Source organism: Crocodylus siamensis, chromosome 2 (genome assembly GCF_052110815.1).
Source record: "Crocodylus siamensis isolate JL-2025a chromosome 2, ASM5211081v1, whole genome shotgun sequence".
Classification (NCBI taxonomy): Eukaryota; Metazoa; Chordata; order Crocodylia; family Crocodylidae; genus Crocodylus; species Crocodylus siamensis.
In genome coordinates, this window is record NC_143396.1 from 145,913,640 (window position 1) to 145,928,439 (window position 14,800).

General features: G+C 45.9%; 1 protein-coding gene across 1 annotated transcript in view; it reads left to right on the forward strand.

Moving 5' to 3' along the window:
- Positions 1-260: 260 nt before the first annotated feature.
- LOC149870891 (putative E3 ISG15--protein ligase HERC6) overlaps positions 261-14,800 on the forward strand; it is a 51,927-nt gene continuing 37,387 nt past the window's right edge. Inside the window, exons 1-5 of the mRNA XM_090037056.1 lie at positions 261-582; positions 5,701-5,860; positions 9,209-9,285; positions 12,631-12,858; positions 14,237-14,331. Of these exons, the coding sequence (XP_089893182.1) occupies positions 360-582; positions 5,701-5,860; positions 9,209-9,285; positions 12,631-12,858; positions 14,237-14,331 (783 nt within the window). The 5' untranslated portion in view covers positions 261-359. The remainder of the gene's footprint in view (positions 583-5,700; positions 5,861-9,208; positions 9,286-12,630; positions 12,859-14,236; positions 14,332-14,800) is intronic.

Here is a 14,800-nt window from a genome sequence, read left to right on the forward strand (position 1 = left end):
CTACACTTCCCTTGCTGCAAACTTGAAAGCGTTGCTCCTTGTTCTGTCATCTGTCACCACTGAGAACAGCCCGGCTCCAGCCTCCCTGCAGCCCCCTTCAGGTAGTTCTCTCTTCGCTCCTCTGGCAACCATCACATACCAACTTCTGCCATCTGCTCTTCTGGCATGCAGGCAGGTGAAGCTGCAGTGAACCGTGCCCCCGCCTTCAGTCCCTCCTCCAGCCTCAATGAACGCAGCTCAGAGCAAAGGAGAAAGGGATCCCCGCCCTTGTGGCCGCGTCCCTGGTGCCAGGCTAGAGCCGGCCCATTTCTGCCGCCCGCACCGCGGGCAGGGCCGGGGCCAGGGCCAGGCCGAGCGACATGTCGCGCTGCTGGGGCGCGGGCTCGTGCGGGCAGCTGGGGCTGGGGCCGGCGGCGGCGGCGGCGGCCGTGTCGTGCCGCCCGGGGCCGGCGCTGCGGGAGGCGGCGTGCGGGGAGCGACACACGCTGCTGCTGCGCCCGGGGGGCACCGTGTGGGCCTGCGGGGACAATGACCGCGGGCAGCTGGGCAGGCGGCCGCCCCCGGCCCGCAGCTACGCGCCAGGTGAGCGGGCACGGCGGGAGGGGCTCGCGGGCTCCTGCGGCGGCTGCCGCCCTTGGGTGCGGGCTCTTCCCCCCGGCCTGGGAGCAGCAGCTCTGTGCGGATCCAGCCCCAGACATCCCTCGTGAGGATGATTTCATTCTCTTCTAAAGCAGGTGACATCTTTTATTAACCAGACCCACTAAATGGTTGGGAAAAGTCCTCGGTGAGCTTTTGGGCTTCTCCAGGCGTTGGGAGATTGCTTTTATTTTTGTTTGTTTGGGTAGTGTTTGTGCCCGAGAGCTTGCAAAGAACTTCCTCCAACTATTTAGTTGGTCTAATAAACGAGGCCACATCTACCCGAGGAACCTGGCCTGCCTGTGTCCTGAGACCAGCGGTTGGTTCCCAAACTCTGGCAGATTGCACACCACCAACTTAAAATGATACCTCCTGAAGTATCGCCAGCAAATTTTTTCAGTTCAGCCTTAAATATCACCAGCAAATTTTTGTCATATAGTCATTATACTCAATCTCTTAATGTGTACCACTGACAGGTTGTCTGCTTGACACTGGTGGTACATGTACCTCAGATTGGGAACTGCTGCCTTAGATCAACAGGGCTACAACCAACAGCCTCTTCTGAAGTGAAGGGTTGGCTCTCTTCTGTTCTCTACTAAAATGACACACAAAAAGTCTGGTCAACTGAAACTATTCACCTAGTTTGAGTTATGAAAAAAACAAACCCGTGGGGGCAGGAGGACATATCATTTCAATATATGCCAGATGTTCCAGGAACTGGATATACAGGAGATGGGTATCTTTCTGGAAGCTGGGGTCCCCACTAGTGCTGCTGATGTGCCAGCGGGGTGGCGCTGCCCAGAGGGGGCACAGCTGGGATTGTTTTCCCAGGCTCTGGGTATCCAGACACAGCTGTACAGGCAAAGGAAGTGCCAGGCACATAGAACAGCACAGGCTTTCCCAGACCCAATGCCCGGGGCGGGGTCACAGGTGGCCTTTTTTTTTTTTTTTCTTAAAACTCCTTTGCCAGGTTTGCCCACCAGCCAGCTATCAGACTGATTTTATTATTTTGGGAGGGGGATGTGTCATCACCCTGGAGCTCTGTACAAAGCACAGGGGCAGTCACTAAAAGCAGATGTATGGACCCACATTCAGTAGCTGCAAATGAGGAGGGCTCAGGTTGAGATTTTTTTTCTGTTCTGTTTTTTTCCCCCACTGTTTTGGTTTGTTTCCTCTCTCTTTTTGCATCTGCCCAGGAAGGGAAGGGACAGAAGAATCTGCTGCTGCTGCTGTTGGTGCTGCACTGATGAGTTTCGATTACTGCCTGGGCTGCAGGTTTCAGCTTCCCAGGCTCCAGGGTTTTCAGCAGCTGGCTTCTTTCCAGGGCCCTGCTACTTTCAGTTTCTTTTTCTTTTTCTGTTGCCTGTCTCAGTCATCTGCTGAGGCTCAAAACTCTGCGTCTGCTGTTGTCTTTCTTGCCTGTGTCTGTTGATCACTCCTCTTCTCCCCAGCACAGGCACAGAGGTGTAGTCCGACCTGGGAAAGGATGGATCCACCCCTAACTATAGTCTCACAAAAACTCTGAATGGGGCTCTGTATTAAATCTGCCCCATCATATTATCTCCTTCTTTTTCTTCCCTGAATGTATTCCAACATGTACTGTGTGTGTACATAATACACACACACACACACACATGCTAGCCAATTGCCCGTCAAGAATGACGGGAGGGGCCTGGGATGTAGTACCACCACCTAACGCCCCATGCTGCCGCTGTTCTGCTGCTGTTCTGCACTGCTGGCCCCTGCTCCCCCTCCCCCTTGCAGGGAGCAGGATGGGGGAGCCTTGCCTCAGGTCCCCCACCCTTTGTCCGGTCCTCAGCACAGCTTTGGAATCATGGCGGCACTCCCCAACACTTGGAGCACTCCGGCTGTTTCCATCAGCCAATCGGAGCGGGAATAAAGCGTTACAGACAAACAGGCGTAGGCTTTTATAACATTAGAATAATACACACACACACACACACACACACACACACACACACACACACACACACACACACACACAGAGTATATACTATAGTATATATGCATACAAGGTTCGTCGGGTGAATCTGATATCTCTTATTATACCAACTTAAAAGTTGGGAAAAAAATTTAGCAAGCTTTCAGGTTTAAAAACCCTTCATCAGGCTGAGGAAGTCTCTGTAGTTGGTGTGTGCTCTTCCTGGATGGAATGAATAGTAAAGAAGCCAGAGACTGAGCTGGTATTCATGCAAGATAGGCAGTCAGTGAAGATTTAAACTGAAAGAACCTTGCCTGCCTATGTCAACCAGTACAGCTACAACCTACACCCCTATACTATACACGCACACACACACACACACACACACAGACTCTTAATTAAAAAAGCACAGACACAACAGTAAGCATTAAGCAAAGAAAGCTCATATATCAATCGATAGATATTTCTGTCTACCTTTGCTTTCTTTGTTTTCTTTGCTTTCATATGTATCTATATTTATATAGATATATGAGCTTTAAGCAAAGAAAGCTTTTTCTTTATATATATATCTGTATATGTGTGTATGTGTGTGTGTGTGAGCTTTCTTTGCTTAATACTTGCTGTTGTATGCATGCATTTTTCTGAGTAAGGGCATATATGTTTATGCTCCACATGGCTTTCACCAACTTGAAATAATATCAGATGACAAGAGCATTTAACACTGTCATGCATATTAGGCCTGTGCAAAGTGGCTAGTATTTGCTTTCGATTCGGATTTGCCCAATTTGGAGGACAGTGATTTGATTCGATGATTCAAATCACTGTCCCAAATCTATTCAGCTGAGTCTGATTTGGAGATTCATGCTGGTACTTAAAAAAAAAAAAAAAAAAAAAAAAGCCCTGCCAGGTGGAAGGGTTGGGGGGCAGGGGAACGATCCTTGCTGCCCCCCACTGCGCTGCATGGGGGGTTCTGCCACGAGTCCCCAGAGGCCCTGATGGCCGCTGCAGCAGCCAGTGATTGCAGGGCTTTTTTTTTAAAGCACCGGGATGCTGGGGCTGAGCAGGGCATCCATTGACAGGGCTGAGCGAGTGGGTGGGAGTTGGGTGGGGGTAGTCTTGGGGGTTGGGAGAGCAGGCAGGGGATGGAGTCTGGTGGGGGGTCCCCTCCCTTCTCCTCCAGCCCCCACTTTTCCTACCACTTACCAGCACAGAGTACAGGTCTAGCTCCCTGCAGTGGCAAGTAGGGACTGCCCGAATCTCCAAATCTCTCTGAATCTTTTCTGAATTGATTCAGAGGCTTTGAATCAATTTGGCTGCCAAATCTGGCCAAATTTCCTCTGAATCGAATCAGCAACTGAAGCTTCGCAGAGCCCTAATGCATATACATATATGTGGGCGTGCGCACACACCCACACACACACAGAGTCTTATAGCTGGAATGTTGTCAAGTTTCATATAATGCAGACAAGATGACTCATATTTCAGCAGAGAGTGTTATGCTGTTAACCAAAGGCTGTGTCCCTAAAGATTAAAGCAGAGAAATCAATAGTTGCATGGCACCATAGACTTTGCTGTATGATTATGGATAAAAAACATCCAAACCACAGGGTGTCAGAATCATTCTAGTGAAACCACATGAAGTATAAATGTATATGCCCTTAGTTAGAAAAGTGGACACATACAACAGCAACCATTAGGCGAAGAAAGTTTATCAAAAAACATCAGTTGGGATTTTTGGTATAAAGTATACACATATATTCTCTGCTAAAACATATTAGTGATATTGAGGAAGATACGTGCATGAGGAGTTACAGTTTTAATAAAAATAAAGTCTCCTGAAAATTTGTATTTGGCTGAGATAGTAGCCATATTTGGCACTATAATGAGAAAAAAGGCTGCTGATAATCTCTTTTTTACAGATTGCCTCCTGTCTTGCACACTTCTATTGAAGTATAATTGGATTATACACTGTAAATCCCTGCATGGATCCCTCCTTTTTGAGGACTGTTGCATTGGTAATACCAAACTATTCACCTTTACAAACATGCTGTCAACTTCTCTGATTTACAGGAGGGTTAAAAACATGCCCCAGGGATCCATAATAACCTTTTTATACGGTTTTGAAATGCCTATTATAAACTCTTCAGTTTGTCTAGTCAGTAAACTGAAAGTCTTGTGGTTTACTATGGGTTATAAATAGCTCTCTGCCCTTGTTCATATGTTCACTGTTTCCATGATACCATAGGAAGTGAGTTTTCTTCAAAGAACTGAAGATGATTATGAGTTGAAATTCCTTCAACACAAACCCTGGAAGCATCCAGTGGAGCATCAGTGAGTTGGCATTGGCCTGAGTGGTCAAGTTTGTAGGTAAAGTGTCAGTTCGTAATTAAGGTTTCATATTAAGATGACTTGGTGCAGGGGGAACCAGATCGACATGTAGTCACCACAGTATCAGAGTAGTATAAACTTCAGATCAGCTCTTCAAATCTGCTGGGACTTAGGGCAGATCAGTGTTACCTTAAGACCCCAGACCTCCAAGTTTTTTTATTCCGGTAATCCAGGGTACCTGGCCTTCTCTCTATGTGTATCTTAGTTTGTAAGTAGAACTGAGAATTGAGTGATTAGACCTGGTTTTGTCAGGACCTGAAATGTTTCATAGCAACATATCCAGTTCCATGAAGCTTTGATGAACCACATGCAGGATTCCTACAGAATCATGGCTTCCAGGAAAATTTCCTGCTCCTGTATATTAGCTTTTCTGCTAGCTCATCTGGTGGATTGCTGGGGAACCAGATCTTGGATGCCATGGTTTGGGGTATTATGAACATATGATGAACTGTCTCTGGTATCAAAGATGAAAAGTTAGCTTTTTAAATAAAAATACTATACAATTTCTGATGAACAAATACAGAAAAAGAACAGAAAACTTGGGAAAGGTGAATTAAGATTTTAGTCTGATCACACTAAATATTTCTGTAGTATCAAAGTCTTGTAAAGTTCTTCCAACATTGCCACAATATTCTTTTTCTTCTAGGCGCATAACTAATCTTTTGCTGTAAGAAGGTATGTTTTTTTAACATGACTTTTCTTTTTGTAACTTGTATTTTTGTCTCCACTGAAAGAGCAAGTCCAAGCATTGGAAGCACAGATTATTACTCGTGTGAGCTGTGGGAAAGAACACTCGCTAGTTGTTAGCAATGAAGGAAAGGTTTTTTCCTGGGGAGCTGGGTCTGAAGGACAGCTGGGCACTGGAGAATTTAAGGAACAAAGTTTTATTCCCAAGTAAGTAACCATTTAAGCATAACACTTCCGACCCACATCATGGTCCTTTTTTTTGTGCTCATTGCTCAAGCCACTCTAAAATCTGACAGTGGATAACATTGGTCACAGTTAAACAGGCAAAACCGAGAATTTAGGATGGAATTCTGGAGGTAAGTTTGCAGAGTATTTAATATCATTGATAGTTGTCTTTAAAAAAGGTGTGCATGAAATGAGGCCCTCCACACAAGTTTCCACACCTGAGAAGTTTGTGTGGATCTAAGGGGAAAGAAATTGTATGCAAAGAGAAAATTATCATAAACTACCAATTAGAGCAACACGATAGAACCTGTATTGCTTGTAGCTTGGTTGGAAGAGATTTTTCTGCTGCATACAATTCATTTAATTTAAGATGCCTAGAGGAAACAATTGCTTGAGGATTTCACGTATTACACTTTTTTAAAATGCACTTACAAAACTTACTTGTAAGTCATTTTATCAACTTGTGAGTATAGGACAATACTGGGCCTGATACAGGCAGATATCATATGAGTAAGTGTCTTAGAAATGTAGAAGCGCAGAACTGGAAGGGACCTTATGAGCCATTGAGTTTTGGCAGGGAGCTGCTGTCAATAGCAGCCGCACAATATGATCCCATTTACTGTATTTACTCAATTGTAAGATGAGATTTCCTCCCTCCATTTAATATGGGGGGAAATCCCCTTATCTTAGAAACAAGTATGAGGGCAATGGCAGAGCAGGTAACTGCTGTGGCTTGGGCTGTAGCCTCTACCCAGGGTTGTAGCCCCCACCCATGCACCAGACCCCACTACCTCTGCACCCTGTCATCTGTTCCCTGCAGCCTCTTTCTCCTATCTTCTCCCCACCATCTGTGCAGCTTCTGCTCCCCCACCTGCCTCTCAGCAGAGGGCGGGGGCAGGAGGGGGAGCAGAGGTGGATTTCATAGACATTAGGTCTGAAAGGTACCTCAGAAGATCATCCAAGTCAGCTGGGGTCATAGGATCCCAGCAAGATAAGCATCCAAATTTCTCTTGAAGGCGTTCAATGTGGGTGCTTGAACCACCTCTGATGGCAGGCTATTCCAGACCTTGGAGGCTCGGACAGTAAAGAAATTCTTCCTTATGTCCAGCCTGAAATGATCTTGATGGAGTTTATAACTGTTTGACCTTGTCATCCCTTGCGCTCTGGTGAACAATTGTTCCCCCAGATCCTGACAAAGTTTATCCATGATAAACTTATAGGTAGCCATCAGATCACCCCTGAGCCTGTGCTTTTCCAGGCTAAAGAGCCCCATAGCAATGATGAATTGTACTATCCTCACCATGAACATTTGGTTTTAGAAAAGAAAAAAAAAGTACTTCTGATGGGCTAGGTACAGAAGTTACATATAAACCAGTTTAAGTCATCAGAAACTCATATAAACCTGTATCAGAACAGAAGTTTAGTGCACATAAACCAGTTCCAAAATGGCTGAAACTGGTTTAAGATAAACCTGGTTGAATGTAATATCAGACTTAACTGATTTGTGTCAAACTGATTTATATCCCAGATCCCTCTGTCCCAGACCCCTTCCTGGTTCATGTTAAATCACAGTCCCTCAGCATCCCAACATGCTCTCCAGCCCTGGTCTGGTCTGTACGATCTGCTCCAACCAAGAAGGATTGTGGGGGGAAGGGGGGAAGATAGGGACTGCCCTCCCTGTCAGACAAACCATGGCTGGGGGCTGTGGCCAATGGGGCGGGTTAAACACCTCTTCCCCCACTCAAACTTACTGCTGGCTGTAACTGGAGACTACAAATCCCTGAGGCACCTGGAAGCAGGAAGAGGAAGTGATGAGCAACCCTGCAGAGTCCTACAGCTGTAATTCTGGACTGTAAATCCCAGAGACCTTGGAGGTAACAGGAAGAGGAAGAAACATACAGCCTATGTTGGCTATGTGCCAAAGAGCCATGCACCAGCGGCCCACAGCTTCTGGCCTGAACCACTGGAGGCTGCAGGGAGAGAAGGCAGGGGACAGAGGTGTTGTGAGGGCAGGGGCAAATTAGTTGACTTCCCCATATCACCTGCCTCCTGCAGCAGTTGGGGGTGGAGGATGAATTAAAGACAATTCTCCAATAATTAAATTATATACATAGAAAATTATAACAGAATTATAAATTTTCCATGTAAGAATCTAATCTAGTCTTAAATTCATTGTTACCTTAGATTCAAGTAAATGTTTATCAAGTTAATGGGAATTGTGTCAGAGCAGGATTTGTGCCTTGACTTTTGGGTCACAAGTTAAAGCAGGAGATACCAGTCTTATTTGCATACCCAAATTAGTGATCCTTGAAGGTTAAAAGTTTTCAGCCTCTGTGAATATCAGAAGAATGGATGTATGCAGCAAAGCAAGGTAACTTCACTTATGTGATGTGTGATTTACATTACCATTCCTGTTAGTGCTGAATTTGACCCAAAACACGTACTGTAAAACTTGTGGGCACCTAGGGTGTTTATACACATGCTCCAGGAGTGTGTGTGTTTGGGGGGGGGGGGGCTTTAATTAGAGTGGCCCTCTGAGACGCTCTAATTAAAGCGCCCCCTCCAACACCCCTGGAGCACATGTAAAAGTGCTCATGATAGATTTTTATCAGATCACAAAAGAGTCAGACCCATGGCCAGTCTTCAACTAAATTTGAAAATTTTATCCCAAACTGGTAAAACACCAGATCTCTTCAAAAGATAAAAATAAGGCTCATGATGGTAAAAACGCAGCATATTTATTTTCCCCACTTTTTTACAGTAGATTAAATATCAGAATCATATTCACTTAAGTATTCCTAAATATATTCACAGTTGGGCAGAAGCCAGAACCTAGAAAGCTTAAGCCCTAAGGGTGAAAGCTTGGCAGAGCTACAGGCAACTGAAGGGACACTTTTAGCATGGCAGCATGTTGACAGTGTTTAACTCTAGCTGCTGCTGTACCCTCCAGCTGTAGTGCTTACAGAGTTTATCAAATGCTTGTCAAAAAGACTACTTAGATTGCTGTGGTTAAGTAAGCAATCCATTGTGAATGCTTGTGGGATATCATGAGCTAGTGCCTGCTTATTTCAGCATGAATATCAGACAGCTGAACAACCGGACAAATTACATTATAAAGAAAGTAAAAATATTATGCTTATATTCATGTTATCATCTAATAGTGAAACAACTACATGCAGAAAACTCTGACTGGCTAATGAGCAGGCTTGGAGGTACTGCAGATTTAAATTCATAGGTCTTATAAAGCCTTTTTATTTTTTTTAAACATAATTGAGTTTTTCCTATTATCTAGAAGCCAAGTTAATCTGGTTATCCTGTGATCTGTTGCAGGAAAATAGATGTTTTATTGAATCACAGAGTATTACAGGTCACCTGTGGACACTATCACTCACTTGCACTAACACAAGGTAATAAACATTTTATTTTTAAATTACTTAGAGCAGGGGTGCTCTACCTCCAGCTTGTGAGCTAAATGCAGCCTGTGGAGCTTTGGAATCTGGCCCACAGGTCTTCTGAAGGGTTGGGAAATTTGGTGTCACCCCTCCCTGCTGCCAAAATCCCAACTCTGGGGAGTGGGTGAAAGCAAGGCCATAATCCTTCCCCTGCACAACTGAATTGGGACTTAAATGCTCTTTTGCGCCCCTTTATTAGTTTTGCTGTTTGCATGTTTGGTGGTGTATTCTGCTTTAATGCCATTGCTGTTTGCATGCTCAGTGGCGTGTTCTGCTTTAAATGGGTTCGGTGTGTAGCAAAATAAAACACCTCCGAGGGGCTGTGAGACCCAGCAGCTCCACAGAAGAAAAAAATTAGAAAGCAGCAAGCCTGATCTTTTTTTTCCCTCTTCCTGGAGCCTGCCTGAGCTGTGCAGGAGCCCAGTGCTTCCCTCTGTGGCTGCAAAGGGTGCTTCCCCCCGTGGTTGCAGCGACCCCCAGGACCGCCTGGGTTGGGTGCCAGTGGGCAAGTGCCACCTGGGGTGCTCCTGAGCAGCTCAGGAACTATATGGAAGTTAATGTGGGTGCAGTTTACTCCTGTGGGTCCTGACTGAGTGATACAACTTTACTCTTGTAGTTCATTTAGTTCATCTTAACATCCTACTTTTTCATAGCTCTTATTGCAGTAATTCAGCGGATGTCAGTAGGGGTGAACAGATAGAGATTTTGAGGGCTGCCCAGCCAGGCAGAACAGAGCGTGTGGGGCGGAAAACATGTGCCCCTGGGTCTGCATAGGGAGGGGTGGGCAGGCTGAAGCTGTGGGCAGGAGTTGTCTGTGCCACGTTCTTCTCAGTGGGGGCTGGGCTGGGGTGGGCAGTGGCAGTGCTGGGAGGAGGGCTATGGTGTGGGGGCTGCAGCCACCCCAAATTTTGCCATAGGCCCCCCTTACAGCGTGGCGCCGCCCACCTGGAAGGCAGCTCTGGCTCAATGCTCCACCTCCACCCATGCACTGGGAAGAGCTAGGGCTGCACCGAGTGGGCAGCAGAGGCACTGGGAGGGGAGGCTATGGCAAAATTTGGGGTGGCTGAAGCCCCCCCCCCCGTAGCCCCTTCCTATCACTGCCGCTACCTGCTGAGTCCAGCCCTCACCAAGAAAATCCCGGCACAGCCCCAGCTGCAGCCCGCAGTTATAGCCCACCTGCCCTGCCCTATGCAGAACCAGGGGCACATTTCCCCCTCCTTGCACCCCCCGGATGAGCTGCAGTTCCATCCCGTGCTCTACCCTGCCCGGCTGGGCAGTGGCTGCCCCTACCCTTGCTCCACTCCCTTCCTTACCGTGGGAACGTTGATCTGCCCCCCCCCAACACACACACACTCCTTCCTTCCCCCTTCCACCACAACAGCCTTACCAGCTGCATGCAGCTCTACACATTGCTGGGCTGTGCTCCTTGCCTACATGCTGCACTGTGGCTGCGTGCATGCATGGGCATTTATCGGCGAAATTAAATTCCGGGCCGATTTCTAATACAGACAATTTTTTTTATATCGGTGCCGATCCAATATTGGACTGATATATTGGTACACCTTTAGTTGTCAGCCTTCCTTAGGTTCAGGGCACCCTCCCAAAACTTTTCAAAATGTAGTGGCACTCCATTAAAAAACTAATATAACTATATTATGAATAGTATAATATAAACATTAGAATTATATTATTAATTAATGTGTTATTCATAGGTTAGATCATTATAATTCTGTTCACTCCACTGCCACTGCCACCACAGCCAGGTGAAATTGCACCACGTGCCTTCTTTAGAGCCAGATCAGGAAACTGATCTGGCAGGAGCGCATGCTTTTGCTGCATTCCTTCTCAGGCCAACCCTGGACTAGGGATGTAAATACCAATTTAAAAAATATCCATTTAACCTGTTTTAATTATACTGATTTAACAGTAAATCAGTATGGCAGCAGAGAAGAGGGGACAGGGAGAGAAGACTAGTACTTATAGCTAGACTTTGTGGACCTCATTGCAGCTACTTGGAGGCTCCCTGCTGCTTGCTGCAAGCAGCTCAGGCTCTGTGGCAGGCAGCTGGGGGCTGCCTAGAGCCAGGCTGCCCATGGCAGGCAGCAAGGAGGCCGCAAGCAGCTGCACCAGGGTCCACGAAACCTAGCTATAGGTACTTGTCCCCCCTCACCTCCTCCTCACTTCTCCCTCCATCTCTTCCTCCTTGCTGCCTTCTGGTTCCCTCTTGGGTTCTGCATGGCTTCCCTTCCCCACCTTCCCTGCTAGTCTACACCCTACCCCATGCTAAACAATAACCAGTAATGTATCACTGATCTTACTAGTTAAACAATTAATCATTTAATCGTTCACATCCCTACCCTGGACTGTGTCTCCTGGAAACACATGGGGCAGGTGGAATTTTTCCACTCAGCTGTGTTTTCAGAAGGCATGTGGGAGCTGAACTGACAAGCATCTGCAGCAAAAGGTGTTCCTGCTTGCATTACAGGCTTATCTGCAGGCTTATTTAGTCTGCAGAATTGAAGACTGAGGGGTGATTTGATAGCAGCCCTCAACTACCTGAAACGTGGTTGCAAAAAAGTGGTTGCAAAGAGGATGGAGCTAGACTGTTCTCAGTGGTGGCAGATGACAGAACAAGATGCAAGGGTCTGAAGTTGCAGCAAGGGATGTTTAAGGTTGGATATTAGGAAAAAAAACTTTCTCCCTAGGAGGGTGGTGAAGCACTGGAATGTGTTACCTAGAGAGGTGGTGGAATTTTCATCCTTGGAAGTTTTTAAGGCCCAGCTCGACAAAGCCCTGGCTGGGATGGTTTAGTTTGGGATGGCCCTGCTTTGAGCAGGGGGTTGGACTAGATGACTTCCTGAAGTACCTCCCAACCCTAATTTTCTATGATTACAGCATGCAGGTAGGTGCGTTGTCCTGCTGCAGCCCTTTCTGGTTTGGCTCTTATGGCAGTGGCAGCCTGGAGATCAAAGTCACTGCCACCAGGCAGAACTGCTTGAATAACGTAGGATGTGCTGCAGCAGAAAATAGCATGCCTGCCTGAATAACGTAATGCAGGCATGTGTGCCTTTCTGTTGTGGCCGCTTCTCAGGTTGGCTTTGATGTGCCTTCTGAAAACAGAGGCACGTGAAACAGCTTCACTTCACAGTGGCAGCAGCGGGGGCACCACTGGCAGGCTCTCATGACAACCCAGTTAAGAACTACTGAACTAGTCTGTGTGACTCTTACCTGAAGGTGTGGATGTCTCTCTCTCTCTCTGTCCTTCTCCTTTTCCCCGCCACTTTTTTTTTTTACATAAAGATGGCAGAGTCTTTTCCTGGGGGCAGAACAGCCATGGCCAGCTGGGTCTAGGGAAAGAATTCCCTTCTCAAGCCAGCCCACAGCAAGTTGCATCTCTCAATGGAATCCCTTTGGCACAAGTGGCTGCTGGCGGGGCACACAGCTTTGCCCTGTCTCTCTCAGGAGTTGTGTATGGATGGGGAAGAAACAGTGCACGGCAGCTGGGATTAAACCAGGCCAACACCAAAGGTAATGCAATCCTTTCTTTTCTCAAGGAGATGCCATCTTAACTTGGATTTCTACTTGCTGTATATACTTCCCTGTGATAAGAGGTTGGAATAGACCTAGACTGCTCACTAGAATGAATCATGATTTGAGTTTGGTGAAGGAAAGAGCATGCAATTTGTAATTTGTATCTGGAAGGAAAGGGATTCCATGCTTTTCTTAGCAAGTGACTTTACTAGCAAAAAACTCAACAAAACAGCAAACCTGAAGCAATTATTCTACTATATTTGCTGGAAGCATATATCCCATTCAGATCCAGGCTGAAAACCCAGTTTCAAAGTTATGCCCCCCCACCCCCACCCCCCCAAAACAGAATTTGTAATATTGAGCTTTCACAGGGAATTCCTTACAAATAACCTACAGCGTAAGACTTCTTGCAGAAGTGAATTATCAAGTAATGTAAATAGCAATATGAGAAAAATAATAGGAGAAAGGGAAGGATCTTTTGGGGCAATATCTTTTATTGGACTAACTATGTAGTTGGGATAAAGTTAGACAAGCTTTTGAATGCAAAGATCACCTGAAGAAGAATGCTTTGGATTCAAAAGCTTGTCTGACTATCCCAGCTATGCAGATTGTCCAGTAAAAGATATCACCCCAAAAAATCTTTGCCTTTTGCATAATTCCTAGACCATCGTGGCTACAACATCACTGTAATGCTACCAAAAATAACGTAAGAAAAGATAAGATGAAATAAATAAATTCATCCAACTTTCACCAAAACACTTCCATGGCTCCTCTGAAAGGCCCACACGTCAAGCAGTTGTGGAGACGCTACATCTTTTCATAACTAGAAAGGATGACTAAATTATGTTCAAAAGTGGAAATATAAAAACAGCAGAATAATATGATGGTATTCTGCTTATAAGCTATGGAATTACCTTAGTCTGTGTGTGTGTGTGTATAAACTTGATAGAATGTGGAGGTGTGTTGGTTTTCAGTCCAGGTAGCTATTTCTGCAGTTTTCAATCGCCAGAGCCCTCTTTCAATTTTATGTTCAGCCTGTGAATTTTTCCCATTATCAGCCCAACTTTTCTCCTCCGTTACAAAGCAATGACAGAGACCTCTTATGTTTCCATTTCTGACAAGGTTCAGTACCCCTTACAGTAGTTGGAGCTATATATCGGTATTTATAGGAGGAAACTAAAGCACTGCTGATCTTAAACTTTTGCCTTAAGCATCCCCCAGATACTCTGAAGTTTTAAATATTTTTAATGTATTAGATTAAATGAAATTTCAGAGGGCAGGATCCTGGAATGCACCATCAGAGTAACTAGATAGCTGGTGCTTTGAAAAAGAAAAAGGCATTTAACATGTTGCAGTAATCTTGTTTCTCCAACAGAGCAAGTCTTCAAGCCTTGGTCAGTAGCTGCCCTGAAGAGCATTGGTGTGATCTATATAAGCTGTGGAGATGAACACACCGCAGTCCTCACGCAGGTATCTTCCCAATCCTCCTGTGTGCCGATAGCGGAAAGCTAGGCCACCACTGTTTCAAAAGGAAATGCATTCGTTTAGTTTGTCCAGTTGGGCTTACAGGTGTTTAGCTGAGATATTTAGTAGGGAGAAAAATACAGTTGTCTGGAAATAATTGCTGCAGTAACTGACATTAGAAACACGTTAAAGTTTTTACATGACAGAACAAGGGGCAGGTTAAGCTTATGAGACTGTAGCAGAATTGTCTGGCTCTTTAAATCGGGTAACCAGCCCCAGGGTAGAAACCAAACTGTGAGTGATTAGCTGGCATTTAAAAGCCCAAGTGGGGAGGGAGCTGGGGCCTTGAGCTGGGGAGGGAGCAGTTTGCAGCCAGGAGGCAGACTGAACCTAGAAGAGCTCACTTCCAGGAAGGGCCAGAGCTCAAGGGCCCCCTCCTGCCTTCTAGAGAAAAGCCAAAGGTTTTTCTTTGCTT